Source organism: Arachis duranensis, chromosome 3 (genome assembly GCF_000817695.3).
Source record: "Arachis duranensis cultivar V14167 chromosome 3, aradu.V14167.gnm2.J7QH, whole genome shotgun sequence".
NCBI classification, from domain to species: Eukaryota; Viridiplantae; Streptophyta; class Magnoliopsida; order Fabales; family Fabaceae; genus Arachis; species Arachis duranensis.
The window spans coordinates 78,029,828-78,050,739 of NC_029774.3; the positions used below are offsets into that span (position 1 = coordinate 78,029,828).

The window sequence follows — 20,912 nt, forward strand, 5'->3', positions numbered from 1 at the left end:
CTTCCTCCTTGATTTCTCAGTCATTTGCAGCCTTTTCTTCTTGTATGTTGTGGCTTGAGGATGTCTTCTTCACCACCTTCCCACTTCTTAGTATGATGGCCTTGTATTCCCCTCTTGGATTGGCCATGGTATTACTGAGGAATGTATTTGTAGGCACTGGTATCTGCTTGGATAGGTATCCAAGTTGTTATTCCAATTTTGTGATTGCTGCCCCTTGGTTCTATATGTTAGATCTAGCCTCCTCTTGGATTGCATTTATCTTTTTTTATCTTGTACTTGTCTCTCTGCAATAGTAGCAATATCCCCTACTAACCGTGCCATCATAGCTTCCAATCTTGTGAAATTGCCATCGTCATCACATGGTTGTGGGGTTGAGGATGATACATTTTGAGAATGGTTGCTGTGTGATTGTTGGTTGGAGTGATAGGGGGCATTATATGTAGGATCTATGATTGTTAGATTGATGGTTAGGGTTGTTGTACTGCTTAGAGTGGTATGGTTTGTGGTCTTGGGTATGGTTTTGTTGGTTTTTCCACCCAAAATTTGGGTGGTTCTTCCAACCTAGGTTGTAGGTTTTAGCATTGGGATCATATGGTTGTCTAGATAAATTATTCACATAGTTGGCTTGCTTCCATTCACATTCAACTTCTGGACTATCTCCTTCTTGCATAGGTGCTTGAGAATTGATGGCTGAAACTTAATTCTTCCCCATTTGCTTGGTTAGAGCTACTAGTTGAACTGTGATCATCTTGTTTTGAGCCAGCAGAGCATCCATGTAGTTTAGCTCTATTACTCCCCTTCTTGGGTTCCTATCGGAGGCACAGAAATACTCATTATTAGCCACAATTTCTATCATGTATATGGCCTCTTCAATTGTCTTCTTGTTATTGAGAGAGCCTTCTGAAGAGTAATCTAAGGCCTTTTTTGACTCTTGAGACAATCCTTCATAGAAAATATGCAGCTGTATGGTGACAAGTCATCTTATGCTAGTTTTACAAGAATTTTTCAATTGTTTCATTAGGTTTTGTGCACTTTCTTGCACAATAAGTAAGTGGTTGGAGTGGAATTTCATGATTATTTTGAGTCAATCAAACATCATTTATTTTATATAAAATCATTAGGTTTATGCAAGAATTAATTGATTTTATGAATGGTGCAAGGACCTTGTGATTTTGGTGAGACTTTGATTGCTTGTTTGATTGCTTTTAGGTGAAGAAATGAAGAAAGAGGGAAGCAAACAGTAAAGCGTTACGTTCAGAGAAGGAACGCCACGCTCAATAGAAAACATGGCTGGTGCTCATTTCCAAAGGGAGCGCTACGCTCACTAAGGGAGCGCTATGCTCACTAAGGGAGCGTTTTCGGGGAATTTCAGCTTGGAAGCAAGCTTTTTGCTGTCCGTACGTGTTGAGGAGCGCTCACTAAGTTTACTTGGCACTCACTAAGAGAGCGCTAGTAAAGAAATTTGCGCACCAAAGAAGCACGTAAGGTCACTACAACAAATATGGGCTTTAGCAACGCCAAAATCGGCAACGCCTTAAAACCGTTTTCTTAAATAGTTTTAGACAACAGCTTTTTACAGTGTTACTATTGAAGTTCAGTTTTCATTATTTTATAGCAACAAAATAAAACCGTTCTCTTTGACTATTTTAAAGAACGGTTTATAACCGTTACTAGAATTTTATTTTAAGCAACAGTTTTTTAATGTTGTTTAAATAATTATACAAAAAATACGCTTAAAAACCGTTGCCAAAGTTACTACACTTTAAAACTGTTCCCTTAGATGATTTTAGACAACGATTTTTATAGTGTTGCTGTTGAAGTTTAATTTTTCATTAAGCTATAGCAATAAAATAAAACCGTTCTCTTTGACTATTTTAAAGAATGATTTTATAACCATTACAATAAGTTTTTTATTAAGCAACAATTTTTTAATATTTAAATAATTATGCAAATTAAAAGATACATATAAAAATAGTTCTCTATAAATATTAACTTAGTAGAAAACTCAAAAATTATTGTTATAAATAAATAACAAATATTATTAAATATTTTTCTATATTTAAATTATAAATTTAAATTAATACTTTATACCTTAATTTTATTAAAATTATCCTACTCTAATTAATCCAAAAATTTCCAAATCAAATCCTAACCTAACTCTAATTTTTATCTAACCCTAATTCTATTACACACAGTGGCCATAACCCTCAGATTCCCCCCGTTTCACATAACACACACCACACACATAACACCACACACATACAAAGATGACGAAGAGAGGAAGAGAGGGAGCCGCCGTCACATCGTCACCATTCAGCCCATCGCCGCCGCCGTGTTGCCACCTAGCCGCCGGTCACAAAGGCAAGAGAGACAGAGGCGTGCAAAGTTCATGAGGGGAGAGAGAGAGGCCAAACGCGAGGAGGGAGGGAACCCTCGTCGTCGCCGTTCGTGGAGTCTGCGCCAGAACCGTCGTCGCCGTCACAGAGGAGCGTCCCTGTCTCCGCGAGCTGCCGCCATCGAAGCTTCTGCTATGACGCCGTCGTCTCTCTGGACGTCACTGCTTCTGAATCTTGTCCTGTCACTGGTCTCTGCCTCTTCATTGTGGCTCAACCTCTGTTTAGGTAACTCAAGTGTCTCTTGTTCTGTGAGTTTAATTAATTTGGTTTCTGTTTTGATTTGAATATAGATTTGGTATAATGCTGCCTGTTTTGGTCACTGCCTGTCACTGGTTTCTGTTCTGATAGTTGTTGCTATTTTTTGCATTTAATTTGTTATTGATTCAGTAATTTATTGTTATGCTGTTTTTGGTTTTGATTCACTTCTGTGCTATTATTTAGTGTTTGCATTCTGATTTTTGTTATAATTTCTAATTTGTTCTTGATTTTTGGTTGGGCTACTTTCTGCAATTTTCCATACATAAATTATGGCTAGGTGGATATCAGAGCAGCAACTGAAATTTACTTGGTTGTTATACTTTCAAGCACCTCCACCTGCTCTATCAACTTGTTATAACTGTTCCTTGATCATTGATACTATGCTTTGATTTTTAGGCCAGTATTAAATCATATATATATGGGAATTCTGGTATCTAGTATCATTTTAGTGGCCCTATTAACGACAACTCTTCATGTTGGTTTCATAAGTAGAAAACTTAATTTGGCTTCCTTGATATGGCTGACAAACTCATTTCAGCACAAGATGGGAGCAGAATTCCAATTTGCAGTTTATTTAGGGATACCAGTTACTTATTTTCATTGTTACTTCATTATTTCTCTTCTACAGGTGTAATTCTTGACTTTTTTTTATTTTCTTCTTATTGTAGACTTGTTTTCAAAGCTCTTTTTTATTTTCTTCTTACTGTAGACTTGTTTTCAAAGCAAACAACCTTGGTTGGAAAATATTTTCAACTGCAGTGCCTTTTGCTATGGCTTTGACAGCTGATCCTATTGCTCCACTAGTTGACACAACATTCATTGGCCGAATAGGTATATGTTCCACCATTAACTCCAAGTTTGCTAAGTTTCTCGGCAGAAAATATAAAAAAGGAGATAGAGATAAGACAAAATCGTCATGTCTCTATTTATATCCATGTATGATGTATCTGTCTCTTTCTTCAAACAAGTTTATGTTTGTTAATATTTTTGTGTTTTGTCCTAAGATAGCTTAATTTATAATAACTTTAGCATAATTTCTGTCAATATTTTTGTGTTTTTATTTGGAAGATCCCTACTAATATCTTAAAATATGTTCGAAAACACTCATTAAGTTAATTGAGACATGTCTCGAAGGTTAATTTATAATTTCATTGGTTAAGAGTAGATGTGCTTGTGCTTGTGCAGTTGTGGGTTGCTCTCACTGCAACTTCTTGAAACTTTATACACACTTGCCATGACATGTCAGTATAAAACAACTTGCTTTTTTCTTTTCTTCTGTGCTCCGATTTTCTTGCAGGAGCAGGATTCACACTATATATATATACATATCAGATATATATTTGAATTGAATAGAATGATACACTTGTCCCACCCAATTATTTGGTCTGGAAAATTGTCGTGCACACCATGTGTTTATGAAATTGTGAAACCGTTAAAACTTGTATCAGCTTACTATATATATAATAATAAGTGACCAAAGGCTGCATTATATTCATAGGAAGAAAGAAACAATGAGTGATTCTGCAGTTTTAGAGTCGCTTAGGCCCTTTGTTGAGGCCAAAGCCTGGGACTTTGTGGTTGTTTGGAAATATGGGGATGACCCTACTAGCTTGTGGTTTTGCTCTTGTTTAATTTGTATATTTGTCATTCATTTTGTGCAATTAAGTTTAGTTTTTTGAGGTATCTATAATACTCTGATTATATTTTTTTTCTTTTTTTTCCCCTGGGTTGTGTTGTGCAGGTTCATTGAGTGGTTGGGTTGTTGCTGTAGTGGGAGCTGTGGTAAAAGCATTAAGGATGCAAAGAAGCTCAAATCTCTTTTGTTTATGATTAGATATTGTTATGACTTAGACTTTTATTATGTGATTTTAAAGTATCTTAGTTTATTTGACCTCTAAAAATTTTTTTATAGGTCACAAATATGTATGAATCTTATAGAATACGTTATAAATCTAATGTTTAATTAGTTTTTTTTAGTGATTTGATTCAAATAGTTGGAATATTAATCTATTGACACAAAAAATTAGTTGGAATATTAATTTCAATGTAATATGAGAAAACTATTGTAAATAAAAAAATATATAATTAGAAAATACCGTTGTCAAAAGTTGTCAAAGACAATGGTGTTTAAACCGTGGTTAAAGGTAGTTACAAAATGGCAATAGTACTAAAATTGTTGCAAAAAAAAAAAAAACCACCAAAGGCAACACTTTTAAACTGTTGTATTTGTGAATAACAAAATTACAACAGTTTAAAACCGTTGTCTATCCAGTTATGGTTTTAAACCATTACGTCATGCAAGAGAACGGTAATAAACCGTTGCCTATCCAGTAATGGTTCTAAACTGTTGTTTAAAATTTGTTGTTAAAACCGTTGTCTATGCTAGTAACTATGGCAACGGTTTTTTTTGTTGCCGTTTCCTTAGGTAAAAAACCGATGTCTATGAGCATTGGCAACGCCGCATATACCACAGGTCAAAAACCGTTACTGAAGTGTTGCCTAAAGTTTTAGCAACGGTTTTTCGATCTATGGCAACGGTTTTCGACCGTTACGAAAACCCTTATTTGTTGTAGTGTGTGCAACGCTCAACAAAGCAACGTAGCGCTCACTAAGGGAGCCCTAGTAAGGAAATTTGCGCACCAAAGTAGCACGCAAGGAAAAACAAACGCTGAGCTCATTTTGTGAACTGAGTGTTCCCCTGGGAGCAAGCATGCATCCTGACCCACTTTATATAAGGCCAAACCAACAAAAGCCCACTCCAAGTTTTGATGACTGAAATAGAAAGTGTATAAATAGGAACAAATTTGATTTGAGAAGGAACTTTTTTGCTCTCTTTAAAATTTTCCTTTTAGAATTTTAGAGTCAAAGATTAGATATAAGGACCTTCTTTTTGGCTTTTCTCTTTTAGGTTTTCCTTTCGAGAGTTCTAGAATTGGGATCAGATCTAAGTTTTCTTTCTGTTTTATTTTCTCTTCTGCAACTTTTATTTTCTGTTTTGGGTCCTGAACTGAGATTTAAGAACACTACTGAAATTCTTCATCTGAGAATCATCTTTTACTTTTCCTTTTTATAGTTCTAAGAATTAGAAATCTGATCTAAATTTTCTTTTCTGTTTCGTTCTTTCTTCTGCAGTTTCTTCTTTCTGATTTTGTTACTTCACTGAAATTGTCAATTTCTTTTTAGGATTTCAGAATTGATCTAAGTTTTCTTGCTGTTTTGATTCTTCTGCAATTTTCTAATTCTGTTTTGCTACTGAGATCCTGATCTGAATCTCATGATGCCAGGGCATCTTGGCTAGTTTTACTAGCCATTTTTTGTATGCTTTAGGTTGGTTTCATGCATTTTCTTAGGAAATAAGCAAGTATTTGGTTGAAAATGCAATCATACCATGATTCAAGCAAACATTGTGAATTTTGAATGATTTCATAAGAATTATGCATGAATTGAATGATAAAATGGATGATGCATGATCTCATGATTAAGAGCAAGACTTTGATGCACTTTGTTTGATTGATTTTAGGTAACAAGAAGCAGAGAAGAGCCACGTTAGTGGCTACGTTAGTGCCACTAACGTGGCCATTAACGAGGAAGGAAGGAAAGTTTGGAACGTTAGTGGCAACGTTAACGCCACTAACTTGAGCGAAGGGCAAGGAGACCCATGTTAGCGGCCCCGTTAACACCACTAATGTGGGCACTAACGTGAAAGAGAGGAGAAGCCCCATCGTTAGTGGGAACATTAATGGCATTAACTTTGAAGAAGGAGAGTATGGAAAGTTAGTGGCAATGTTAACGCCACTAACTTTAGCAAAGCAAAGGAAGACCCACATTAATGGCCACGTTAACACCACTAACATGGACCATTAACGTGGAAGAGGGGGGTTTTGTAGCGTTAGTGACAAATGTGAGTGTCACTAATGCCCTTGAGCTTTGGCATGCCTACGTAAAGGGCCACATTAGTTACACTAACGTGGATCATTAACGTGGGAAAGAGGGACAAGGAGCAGCATTATTGGTAAAAATGAGTGCCAATAATTCTAGCGAAGGGCTCAGAGGCTATGTTAGTGGCCACGTTTGTGCCACTAACGTGGGCAAAATCTCACCCGGCAGCCTGACCATGCCTTCTTCAAACAAGAATAAATTGAGCCACAAAGCTCCAAATGATACGCTTCCAAAAGCGTTGGAAAGTAGACATCTAGGGCTTTCGAACAATATATAATAGTATGAGGGTGGACACTAAGTTTGAACTTCATAACCTGGCAATATTAATCCCTTAAACGCTAACGTTATTGTGGCTAAACTTTGCCAATAATGCCAGCGACTATGCCAGCGACCCTGTCCCCTTCAAAAGATCATAACTTGAGTTACAGAGATCTAATCGAGAGGATTCCAGTTGCGTTAGAAAGCTAACATTCAGATCTTTCCAATGATATAAAATAGTATGAAATTGGAGTACAAACAAGAGGCATCTTTTAAGCCCGAGAAGAACCAACTGGGTAGCAAGTGTGACGTTAGCCACACTAACTTCGGCACTAACGATTAGCACCTGGACCTCAACTTGGTTCACTTCTCTTTCAAGGACCACCCAACCACAAGGAAGCAAGCCCACAAGTGTCAACCAATCAAGGCCACAAGAAGCATCTAGAATAGGAATTTTCATTTAATTGTAATTTGCTTTTAATTTCATTTCATTTTGTCATTTAGGAGAGCCTATATAAAGGCCTTAGTTTTTACATTCAAGTTAGACGGGATTGGAGGGAGGATTGAATTAGGGATTGAAGAGGGGTCTTCGGACTCCCTCCCCTCACACATTTCTCCTTCTTTTTCTTTTCTTAGTAGTAGTTTAATTTCATTTTGTACTTTTCAATTATGAACTTTGAAGTTTCAATTTAAATTTGAATCTTCATCTTTATTTTTTCTACACTTTCTTTCTTTTCTGTTTAAGTAGAGCAATGAACAACTAACTCTTTTCATTGGGTTAGATTGCATTTAATGGATCAATTGTAGTTTTCATTCTTCTTCCTCTTTCTTTTCTCTTGATATTACTAGAGAGCTTTCGATCTTCATCCAATTGGTTAGCTATCTTGGAAGAGAAGCTCTCCATAATTGGATCTCCTTTGAACCTTGGAAGAGGAATGAGGAGATCATGATAGAAATGCTTTCTCATGTTAGACCAAATTGGAGTTTGTGGATATAGTGACATAAAATCCTACCAACACTTTGATTTAGAAATACATGTGGTATAATCAATGACCATACTTCATCTCTTCCCATGAGAAATTAAATCAAGGAATTGGGCAATTGTTCAAGCTTAGAGAGATTGGGTTGCCAAGAAATTGGGATCCAATCACCTAAGATTGCCAAGGAGATTAATGAATGCATTGATTGAGGAAGAGATGAGAATGAACTTGATCCAGAGGATTGCAATATCTCTTGATCCCAATGTTCATTTTATTTCTTACATTTACTTTTCTTGCCATTTTACTTTTCTGCACTTTATTTTGCTTTCTTTACTTTAATGACATTTACATTTCCTTGTTACTTATCACTCCAATATGATTCGTCTAACTAGGATAATCAATTAACCATTGATTGCTTATTCCGTTAATCCATGTGGATTCGACCTCACTCTATTATGAGTTTTTACTTGATGACAATTCGATATACTTGCCGAGGGAAATTTGTTAAGAGACAAGTTTTTGTGCATCAAGTTTATGGCGCCGTTGCCAGGGATTAATTGTGATCAATAAACTACCGGTTGATTGATTTACTAGATTAGACACTTTTCTTTTGTCATCGTTTTCTTTTGTTTCTTTATTTTCTTTTGCTAACTAACTGTTTGTGATATTGCCTCACTGGAAATTTCCTCATCTGTGACAAGGGGAATTCCAAATCTCTTTTATCTTGGTGATTGTTGTTTGGTACAGAGTATTTTGAAGAAAAATGGAGTATAGATCATCTTTTGGTCAATAAAGTTACATGGGATACTTCTCACCACCACAAAATAATTCATGTTATTATGATAATGGTGGTTGGGAATATCAAGAATGTGAAATGGGGTGCTTCCCAGGGTCACAAAATGGTCCATATTTTGATGACTTTGATCACTACTTAAGCTATACCTGGGAAGATCAAAACCAAAGAAATTTAACTTATTCACACCCCATTCATCAAGAGCCATCATCCTTTAATTATTCAACCTCACCTCCTAGCTTTCCAGATCAAAACCCTTCACCACTTGGATATGCCTCAACACAAATATCCTTCCCACATCCATATAATTCATCTCACCACTCACACAATTCATTCAATTACACACAAAATTATTCTCACAGTCCACAAAACCCATATCATTATCCACAAGAGTCATACCACTCTCAGAACATACAACCACAAAACAACCAATTCCATTCAGAAAATAGCCACCCTCAACCTCCAAATTCCAACCCAGTTACACACCCTCCACTCGAGGATAAGCTATCAAGGATAGAGAACCTATTCACAATTCTCTTGGAAGAATCTAAGGACATGAGGACTTTCAAAGAGGAAGTAAAATCCATTATGCAGAACCGAGGGGCTGCCCTTAAGAAGCTTGAGACACAAGTTGGATATCTATCAAAGCGAATCACTATCCACAATTCTCTCAATGGTACCATGGCAAACCCAAGGGAGGAATCAGAAGAACAAGAAAAGGAGGCACCCATACCAAGTGAGATTTCTATGAAGAAGGAGGAGGTTATGAGAGTATATAAGCCCAAAGCTCCATACCCACAGAGGCTACTAAGGGTGACAGAGGAACATGCAAACTCACGCCCAAAAGGCTCAATGCAACATCATGCAGAAGAAAGGGAGGAAGTCAATCAAGGGAGTCCACACTACTCCAATAAAACAGAGAGTTGCATAAAGGGTGAGTTCATTGAACCACCAATTCAAGAAGCTCTTGATGAAGAGGATGCTCCAACCATCATACAACACTCAAGCCTTGAAATCAAGGTGGCGAAGGCAATCAATATGAGCACTAAAAAGAGGATGGTGACCAAGAAAAGGAGGACAATATCCATGAAGAAGAAAATGTCAACCAAAAACCATCCCACTTTTACCCTAACAAGTAAGTTTACTCAAACTAACAACAAAAGAAAGCTTGCTGGGGAGAGGCACTCTAAGCAAGGGGCATTAACTGGCTCCTCTTTCTTCTTGAGGTCATTCCTCTTAACAAATTGGAAGAAGAGGAAGAAAGTCATGAACAACATGTCAAGCTAATGACATTAAAAGAGCGCTTGTTGGGAGGCAACCCAACCGTAGGTAACATTTTCTTTCCTTGGTTAGTTTACTTTCAATAATTTGACATATGATTGCATTCTAAGTTTGGTGTTTCCATGCAACAATTTGATTTTCAATCTTTACTGGGTACTTGCAACATTCTAAATTTAGAGTGTCACACTAAGTTTGGTGTTGCCACTTATCTTTCATGCAAGGTACCAAGCACACCACTTATTAATGCAATCAAAATATCTCTGTTTGTATCTCTTATGCCTTTATTGTATCCTTAATTTTGTTTGCTTAAGCACATGCATTACTAATATTTCATTCTGTAAGACACTCATGATCCATCATGGATCCCATCACCACTGTTTTAATTGTTGCTTGAGTATAAGCAATCATTCTAAATTTGGTGTGGGAAAGGAAAGAATAGGAGGAAAAGGACAACAACAATGAAGATGAACTACAAGGTGGTAAAGTTCCTTTTTCCTCTTACTTATTTCCTGCACTTTAAATTGCATGATTGTCTTCTATTTATGCATGTGTGATTACTCCTTGTGAATAAGAATAATTTGATATTTGATTTGTAACATGTTGTTATGATATCATGATTATCATCTTAAATTTTACTTGCACCCAATATCTCTAAGAATGCAACAAGGAAATCATTCTTTTGAAAGGAAAATGTTGAAGAATTTTATAAATCTTGGGGCAAGCAAAAGATTAAGAGGAGTGGAGGTTCTAATTGTATGATTGTGTATTGAGGTTGCATATTTATGAAAACTTGCATGGGAGATCATAGACAGAAAATAAAGTTTAGAGAAGTATCATGGAATTTCTCAAACATCTATTGATCCAAGAAGCAGTAACAAAAGAAAATAAAAGAAAAACAAAGAACAAGCCCAAGGATCTGAGCATCAATTACTAGGAAGAAAAAGAAAGAAACAAGAACTCAAAGAGTTATTGTCCTAGTTAAATGCTTGTGGTGGATTTGTGTCAAAGAGAGAGGCTTGAGCAAGTATATCCTAAGGGGTGCTTCAACACCTAATACCTTAGACCAACTGGTTTGGGAGTATTGATTGAAAGCTTATCTTAAAAAGCCACTTTGAGACATGATACCTAGAGTCGAAGCCAAGATACAAAAAGAAAAGAAAAATTCTAGAAAATAAGTGCTGCTTCAAAGGTGACAATCTATAAAAAGGATTATGTAATATCATTTGAATGAAAGTCCTAAGATCTAAGACTTCCAAAATGCAAGGACTAATGAGTACTGGAATCCTTGCATAAGCATACAAATTAGAGTTCACCCCACTGTCACTTATTCACTTCACCCACTAAGGCATCATAAGCAATTCTTCAATACATTCCAATTAAGAGAATTATTTGTGCATAATTCTTTTCTTGCTTGGGGAAGCAAGATTTAAGTTTGGTATTGTGATGTCAGGGCATCTTGGCTAGTTTTACTAGCCATTTTTTGTATGCTTTAGGTTGGTTTCATGCATTTTCTTAGGAAATAAGCAAGTATTTGGTTGAAAATGCAATCATACCATTATTCAAGCAAACATTGTGAATTTTGAATGATTTCATAAGAATTATGCATGAATTGAATGATAAAATGGATGACGCATGATCTCATGATTAAGAGAAAGACTTTGATGCACTTTGTTTGATTGATTTCAGGTAACAAGAAGAAAAGAAGAGCCACGTTGGTGGCTACATTAGTGCCACTAACATGGCCATTAACGTGGAAGGAAGGAAAGTTTGGACCGTTAGTGGCAACGTTAATGCCACTAACTTGAGCGAAGGGCAAGGAGACCCACGTTAGTGGCCCCGTTAACACCACTAATGTGGGCACTAACGTGGAAGAGAGGAGAAGCCCGAACGTTAGTGGGAACGTTAATGGCATTAACTTTGAAGAATGAGAGCATGGAAAGTTAGTGGCAACGTTAACGCCACTAACTTTAGCAAAGCAAAGGAAGACCCACGTTAATGGCCACGTTAACACCAGTAACATGGACCATTAACGTGGAAGGGGGTTTTGTAGCGTTAGTGACAAAGGTGAGTGTCACTAACGCCCTCGAGCTTTAGCATGCTTACGTTAAGGGCCACGTTAGTTACACTAACGTGGATCATTAACGTGGGAAAGAAGGACAAGGAGCAGCATTATTGGTAAAGTGAGTGCCAATAACACTAGCAAAGGGCTAAGGCACTAATGTGGATACTAACGTGGGCATAATCTCACTCGGCAGCCTGACCATACCTTCTTCAAACAAGAATAACTTGAGCTACAAAGCTCTAAAGGATGCGGTTTTAAAAGCGTTGGAAAGTAGACATCCAGGGCTTTCTAACAATATATAATAGTATGGGGTGGACACTAAGTTTAAACTTCATAACCTGGCAATATTAATCCCTTAACGTTATTGTGGCTAAACTTTGCCAATAACGCCAGCGACTATGCCAGCGACCCTGTCCCCTTCAAAGGAGCATAACTTGAGTTACAGAGGTCTAATTGAGGTGATTCTAGTTGAGTTAGAAAGCTAACGTTCAGATCTTTCTAACGATATATAATTATCTATAGTGGGCATGAAATTAGAGTATAAACAAGAGGCATCTTTTAAGCCCCAGAAGCACCAATTGGGTAGCAAGTGTGACGTTAGCCACACTAACTTCGGCACTAACGATTAGCACCTGGACCTCAACTTGGTTCACTTCTCTTTCAAGGACCACCCAAGCACAAGGAAGCAAGCCCACAAGTGTCAACCAATCAAGGCCACAAGAAGCATCTAGAATAGGAATTTTCATTTAATTATAATTTGCTTTTAATTTCATTTCATTTTGTAATTTAGGAGAGCCTATATAAAGGCCTTAGTATTTACATTCAGGATAGACGGGATTGGAGGGAGGATTGAATTGGGGATTGAAGAGGGGTCTTCGGACTCCCTCTCTTCACACACTTCTCCTTCTTTTTCTTTTCTTAGTAGTAGTTTAATTTCAATTTGTACTTTTCAATTATGAACTTTGAAGTTTCAATTTAAATTTGAATCTTCATCTTTATTTTTTCTGCACTTTCTTTCTTTTCTATTTGAGTAGAGCAATGAACAACTAACTCTTTTCATTGGGTTAGAGAGCTCTATTGCATTTAATGGATCAATTGTAGCTTTCATTCTTCTTCCTCTTTCTTTTCTCTTAATTTTACTAGAGAGCTTTCGATCATCATCCAATTGGTTAGCTATCTTGGAAGAGAAACTCTCCATAATTGGATCTCCTCTGAACCTTGGAAGAGGAATGAGGAGATCATGCCAGAAATGCTTTCTCATGTTGGACCAAATTGGGGTTTGGACGGATATAATTACATATAATCCTACCAACACCTTGATTTGAAAATACATGTGGTATAATCAGTGACCATACTTCATCTCTTCCCATGAGCAATGAGATCAATGAATGCATTGATTGAGGAAGAGATGAGAATGAACTTGATCCGGAGGATTGCAATATCTCTTGATCCCAATGTTCATTTTATTTCTTACATTTACTTTTCTTGCCATTTTACTTTTCTGCACTTTATTTTGCTTTCTTTACTTTTATGCTATTTACATTTACTTGTTACTTATCACTCCAATATGATTCGTCTAACTAGGATAATCAATTAACCATTGATTGCTTAATCTATTAATCGCTGTGGATTTGACCTCACTCTATTGTGAGTTTTTACTTGACGACAATTCGGTATACTTGTGGAGGGAAATTTGTTGAGAGAAAAGTTTTCGTGCATCATATCTTCATCTCATAATTCTCTGTTTTACTGTAATTTACAATACCAGTCTTGTTCTGAATCCATATACCCAAATCCTTTTATTCTTCAAGCAATTTAAGTTTCCTGGCACTTTAGATTCAGCAATTTAATTTTCTTGCACTTTAAGTTTCAGTCATTTACCTTTCTTGCAATTTAAGTTTCAGCTCATTTACTTTCTTGTACTTTAAGTTTCTGCAATTTACTTTTTCTGCACGTTTGGATTCTGTCAATTTTCATTCTGCATTCTAGTTCAATTGCAATTTTAATTATGTTAATCAAATTTCACTCAATTTATCAAATATTTGCTTAACTAAATTCATCACCATATTAAAGTTGCTCAATCCATCAATCCCCGTGGGATCGACCTCACTCTTGTGATTTATTACTATTTAATACGACCCGATACACTTGCTAGTGAGTTTGTGTGGAATTGCTTTTCCCTCATCAAGTTTTTGGTACTATTGCCGGGGATTGATATAGATTGACAATGATTAAGTAGGGTGATAATCTAGATTAAGAATGTTTTTCTTTGTTTTTATCAAGCACACTAATTGTTTGAGTTTTTGTTTAAGCTAACCTTAACCTCATTCTAGCTGTAGAGTGAATTGTTTTTAGTTTCTCGTTTTGTGTGTGTTTTATGCCAGGAGGAAGAAGAAATGAATCACCTCCTTTGATTCTGAACCAGAGAGAGAATTTCTGAGATTGAGAAGAGAAGCAAGATGGAAGGGAGTTGTTGGAGAAGAAGACTTAGAAGAAGAAGACCAAGAAATGGAAGGGAATGCCCCTAATCCACCAGAAGAGGTAGCCAATAACAATGGCCAACCTCAAAGGAGAATTCTAGCCTCCTACACCTTCCCCAATGTAAGAAACTATGGGAGTAGCATACTCACTCCAAATGTTCATGCTAACAACTTTGAGTTGAAGCCTCAACTCATTACACTGGTGTAGAACAACTGTCCTTATGGAGGAGGTCCCTTGGAAGATCCAAATCAGCACCTAGCCATCTTTTTGAGGATATGTGACATAGTTAAGACAAATGGTGTACACCCAAACATCTATAAGTTGCTGCTATTTCCATTTTTCTTGAGGGATAAGGCTACTCAATGGTTAGAAGTATTTCCCAAAGAAAGCATCAACAACTGGGAGAATTTAGTGACCAAATTTTTGGCTAAATTCTACCCACCTCAGAGGATCATAAGATTGAAGACAGAGGTACATACCTTCACCCAAATGGATGGAGAATCACTTTATGAGGCCTGGGAAAGATACAAAGCCTTGATTAGGAAGTGTCCACTGGAGATGTTTAATAAATGGGACAGACTTCAAAATTTCTATGAGGATTGACTTTAAAAGCTCAAGAAGCTTTGGATTATTCTGCTGGAGGTTCAGTGCAACTAATGGAGACAACTGAGGAAGCTCAGAATCTAATAGATAATGTAGCCAATAACCAATACTTATATGCTCATCAAAGGCAGCACCAACCAGCTCCAAAGAGAGGCGTGTTAGAACTTGAAGGTGTGGACACCATCTTGGCACAAACCAAGGTGATGCATCAACAGATTCAACAACAAATGGAGATGATGGCCAAGAGGATTGATGGTCTTTAAATTGCAGCAGTGAATACTACAAATCAACCATCACCTACATAAGGACAAAATGAAGAAAGTTATGAAGACCAACAGCCTGAACAAGTCCAATACATGCACAACTAGGGAGCTGGACAAAATGAGTTCCATGGAGATACCTACAACTCATCCTGGAGGAACCACCCCAATTTGAGATGGGGAGACAACCAAAACCAGCAGCCTTGGCAGAGAAACTCAAACCAGATCAATTCTAGAAACACGAACCATTAAAACCAACAAAACACTAACCAAAACCAATACAGAAAACCACAAAACAATCAACCTCAACCCAACTACTATCCACCCAACAACCCATCCACTAACCAAAACAATTATCACCCACCATCTACATTTCATGCTCAACCACAACCACATCAAGAAGCTCAAAGGATCTCCAACTTGGAGATGATGATGGAGAAGATGATCAAGCATCAAGAATTGGCCAATAAGAACCATGAAGCTTCATTAAGGAATCTGGAAAGACAAATTGGACAACTGTCCAAGCAAACAATGGCTGAAAGACCAACCAGTGCACTTCCAAGTGATACCATTCCCAACCCCAAAGAAGAATATAAAGCAATCTAATTAAGGAGTGGAAGAACCCTGGAGAATGACAAAGAAGCTAACAAGAAGCCTGTGGAGAATGAGATTGGCAGCAAGAAGCAAATAGGAGAAAAAGACAAGCAAGACCAAGAGGAGTCCAAACAGAAGGAGGAAGAGCTTTAGGCTTCAAGGAAAGGAAAATAAATCATGAAGGAGCATCCATAAGAACAAAAGAGGGTGGAGAAGCCATACACTACTCCCCTTCCATATCCTCAAAGGTTCAACAGAGAGCTTAAACACCAACAGTTCCCCAAGTTCTAGATGTTTTCAAGAAGCTGGAAATCAATATTCCACTTGCTAAAGGAGCAGATGTCTCTGTATGAAAAATTCCTAAAGGAGCTTATCAACAGAAAGAGACACTGGGATGAAAAAGAAATAATAATTCTGACTCAAGAATGTAGTGCTGTGATTCAGAAAGGACTACCACCAAAACTCAAAGACCCTGGGAGTTTCTTTCTGCCTAGCACCATTGGCAATATATTCATTGATAAGGCATTGTGTGATTTAGGATCAAGTATCAATCTGATGCCCTTATCTATGATGAGAAAGTTATCCATAGAAGTAGTGAAACCTATAAGGATGACCTTGCAACTTGCTGATAGATCAATGGTAATTCCTAATGGAGTGGTTGAGAACCTCTTGGTCAAGGTGGATAAGTTCATATTTCTAGCAGATTTTGTGATCTTGGATCTAGATGAAGAGGGAGGCGATTCCATCTTGGGAAGACATTTTCTCGCCACAGCAAGGGCCATCATTGATGTGGAACAAGGAGAAATGACTTTGAGGGCACATGATGAGAAGATCATTATAAATGTCTTTTAGGAAATACAACAAACTATTGAAGAGAAAAGCTGCATGAGAGTTGAAGGAAGAGACGTGCATTGGAAGGAAAAACCTAAAGAGACACTCATTAGCTCACCTTCGAAGCAAAAGATAAACAATAGAGAAGAACAAAAGGGTAATGAAGATGAGAAGGATGGAAAAGTATTGTAACCAGAAGCCATAGGATCAATCATTGAGAAGAATCCTGACATCAAATCTGGTGCCAAGGAAGAAGAGCCACCTAAGAAAGGGAAGCAGAGTAGAAAAAAAAACTCAAAAGGGATGGAAAAACAAAAAGATCCTAACTAAAGGATTCTCAGAAGGAGACAAGGTAAAACTGATATACCAACAGTTGGAGACAGGCCCACAAACTAATGATTATTACATTGTCAATAAGATACTCTCGTTGGAGCATATAGAGATTGATCATCAAAGCACAGGAAGAAGACTCACGGTGAGAGGGGACAAGCTGAGGCACCATTATCATCAGCCACCCTAACAAGGACCCAATGTCAAGCTAGTGACAATAAAAGAGCGCTCCATGGGAGGCAGCCCATGATTTAACGTTCCTGCTTTTGTTTTACTTTCAATAATTAATGGTTCTCCTAGCACAAATTTGAGCTTTCATGAGTAGATTTGATAACTGCACACATCATTTTGAAGCATATGTCTGATTTCTAAGTTTGGTGTGCCTAAAGACACTCTAAAATAGCTTTCCAAGCATGCTGATCATATAACATTTTAGGATATATACTCATTTAGTCTATTGAAGTATATAGCCAAACATTAAGTTTGGTGTCTACATATGCGATGAATTTCAGGAAAATCACTTTTGCTCAAAATCTCAAATTCATGAAATCGATAAACCATACATTGCATTATTTTAGGAATTTATGATAGTAAGGTAGAAAATAAAATGTTCCTTGTAATGAATATACCAATTATGACATATATTTATTGGGTTTCGTATGAATCACTTAGTAGAAAACAAGTTTGGTGTTCCCCAAAATTTTGTTCAATCTCTAAGGGGCATAGTTGGTTATTCATAAATAAGGAACATATAGCAAATTTTGTTTTTCTTTATTAGTTTTCACTTGTTAAACACCACCGTACCAAATTCAAATTTTGAGCTTACCGTTGTCTTGATTCAAATGGATAGGTATGGAGAAGATTGAGAAAAGGACAAAACCATATCATGTACGGTTGTCCCAAGGAGAAAAGTGAGTCACATGTGCTTAGGGAATTGTGTTCTCTTGGAAACAAAATCTGCAAGGTTCAGCACCTAGGAGGCCGAATCATATGCCCAATGAAGGAGTGATCCTTGTCTTCACCCATCTCTGCATGCAAACCATTCATTTCATGAAGTTTTAATAAAGACATGCTCAATTCACACCCTTCATTGCAACCACACCGAACTAACAATTCAATGTGTTGATTCAACAATTCATGTCCATGCTATAAATTGTTAGCAACACCTCCTGAGCCCACATACCGTTGCTTTCTTCATATAAGTCCTCCATTATATTTACATCATTTTTCTCTTACCCAAAGACATCACACAGTACCTAACTTCTTCCCCTTTTCATCATAACCCGTGCTTTAACCAAGGCTTATCTTTTCTTCTTCCTCCTTCCCTAATTCATGGCTTCATGAAGTTCCAAAAGAAGGAAAGGAAAGCAATCAGATGAAGCTGAACCACCAACCTATGATGCCAAGAGATTTAACTCTCAATTTCACGAATCACAATATCACAGGTTAATGGAAGCAAAAGGAGTCATTCCTGAGATTGGTTTCAGATTGAAAGAAGGAGAATACCCCATAAGAAGAAAAATCGAACAGAAAAGATGGGAACTCCTGTGTGAACCTCTCACAGACATAAGTGCAACCATGATAAGGGAATTCTATGCAAATGCTGTGAGGTCAAGCAAGAACAACCCTCCCTACAAGAGCTATATTAGGGGGTTGATGTAGATTTCAGCACATCATCCATCAAGAGAGTCTTACAAATAAGAGTGATACCCTATGGAGAACCCAGCTTTGATGAAAGAATGACGGGTGAGAATGATCCTGATGAGATACTAAATGGTTTATGCTTGGAAGGCAAAGACTGGGAAAGGGACTTAGAAGGAGATCCAAGCCACTTGAAGAGAATTGATCTCATACCTGAGGCCAAAGGTTAGTATGAGATAGTGAGAAGATCCATACTCCCTACAAAAAATACATCAGAGATCACAATAAAGAGAGCAATCCTGACATATTGCATACTTAAGGGAGGCAAAATCAATATACCATAACTCATAGCAGATAGCATCCAAGAGATGGCTGAGGATAGCGGCAAATCAAGCAAACTTGGTCACCCAAGTACAATTTTGAGGCTATGCAATAGAGCAGGGGTACTCTTTGAGGATGCAGACACAGATCAGGTAAAGGGAGGCAGAGGAATCACCAAGCAAAGAATGGAAGGTGCAACTGACACAAACACTCAGCAAGAGAGAAGATCCCAAGGAAGAAGAAGGAGACCACAAATGGATGAAGGACAAGCTTCTGGTGCAATGGACTTGAGCCAAATGCAAAGAACCATTGAAGAAATGTCTTAGCAATACGTGAAAGCCCAAGAGCAACAGGAGAATTGGTAGCTAAAGATGATGGAACAACAAGAAAACTTCCAGATGAAGATGATGGATCAGCAAAGGGACTTCCAAGCAAGATCCCTAGAGAGGCAAATGGAATAAGCATCTCAATTTCAAGAGTCATTTAACAACCTATTCCAACAACAAGCTAAATAGGAAAAGTACATGCAAGATTTTCATCAAAGGAAGAATATATACCACACATCTGGAAAGGCAAGGTAGGTAGACCAAATGGAGTATGACATAGACACTCAATCAAATCTAAACTACTTAGTCGTTGGTATGCTAGTGGTCAGCCAAGAGATCAAGCCATATCAAGAGTGGCCTGAGCTAGAAGCAGTACAAAGAGAAAGGGTTAGAAGAAATTTAGAGAGAATAGACAAAGCATTACTGATGACATGTCACCATGTCATATTTTTCTATGCTTTTTCACTAGTTTTTTTACTTGGTTTTCATGCATTCTTATGCAATAAGTAAGCCATTTGGGTGAAATTTCATGTTTCCTTGGATTCAATCAACCATGAGTAAATTGATGCATTTTCATGAGGTTTTGTGCTATAATTGCTTATATTTCAAGAATAAGAATAAGTCTCATGATTTTAGCATAGCTTTGATGCATTTGTTGATTGATGATAGGTGCAAAAAGGATTGGAAGAAGGTTAAAGAAAAGGGGAATGGCCAAGAGCAAAGAAAGGAATTCACGTTTGAGCTCAAATTTGCCTCAAACTTGGACTCAAACGTGAGGAAGAGCACAATTTTACCCTGGATGCATGCCAAGTTTGCGCCAACGTTTGCCTCAAACTTGAGGTCAAACGTTGCTCCTCACAGCCTGAAGGGGTACACTTCCAACAAGAATAACTTGAGCTATAGAGCTCCAAATGAGGTGATTCAAATAGCAATGGAAAGTAGGAATCGAGAGCTTTCTAAGCATATATAGCACTGCATGATGGACACTAAAATTGAGGGAGAAAATTGCCCCGAAATGTGCATAAACGAACATGGTGTCAACCTGCAGTGAGGCCAACTGACCTCTGCACCTTCGATGGAGTATAACTCGAGCTGTGAAGCTCCAAACTATGCGATCCCAATGGCATTAAAAAGTAGACATTTAGGGCTTTCCAACGATATATAATAGTATGGGGTGGACTGTAACAACCCCGATTTTCGAGTACGCGAGACCTTTTCTGAAAGCACGAATTTCTCCGGAAGATCAGTAAAGGGAAAACCTTTGATATATCATCAAGAATATCAATCCTAATTGTCATTATGTCATCTTTAAGCTAGCACCTTTTATGATGCAAGCTCGATAATGCAGTTATGAAGAACATAGTTTTTTAACCGTATTGGTTAGGAGTTTTGATCCGGTTTTTTGTAAATAGTTTCAGTTTGACGAACCAGACTTGATTCATGAGAGAAGAGAGATAATAGGGTAATATCATCATTATATGAGTATTGGAAGCTTCTTCAATGATATTATAAGGTTACCTGGTCAGTTTTAGTTAGAAACAGAAAATCGGTTTAACCG

The 20,912-nt window shown here is 37.3% G+C and overlaps 1 protein-coding gene across 1 annotated transcript; it reads left to right on the forward strand.

Annotated features, from left to right (window-relative positions):
- Nucleotides 1-95: 95 nt before the first annotated feature.
- Nucleotides 96-4,630, forward strand: LOC127745546 (uncharacterized). Its single transcript, XM_052258343.1, has 3 exons — nt 96-159; nt 2,196-2,621; nt 4,396-4,630. Exons 1-3 carry the CDS (start codon nt 96-98, stop codon nt 4,482-4,484), a joined length of 579 nt encoding a protein of 192 aa, XP_052114303.1. The 3' UTR covers nt 4,485-4,630.
- The last annotated feature ends 16,282 nt before the right edge of the window (nt 4,631-20,912 follow it).

Excerpts from the sequence above, each read along its gene's own strand:
- LOC127745546 (XM_052258343.1), top strand. The coding sequence starts at position 96 with ATGGCCTTGTATTCCCCTCTTGGATTGGCCATGGTATTACTGAGGAAT. Across the intron at positions 160-2,195 it reads GAATGTATTTGTAGGCACTG|TGGCCATAACCCTCAGATTC; the intron begins GTATCTGCTTGG and ends TATTACACACAG. Across the intron at positions 2,622-4,395 it reads GTGGCTCAACCTCTGTTTAG|GTTCATTGAGTGGTTGGGTT; the intron begins GTAACTCAAGTG and ends TGTGTTGTGCAG.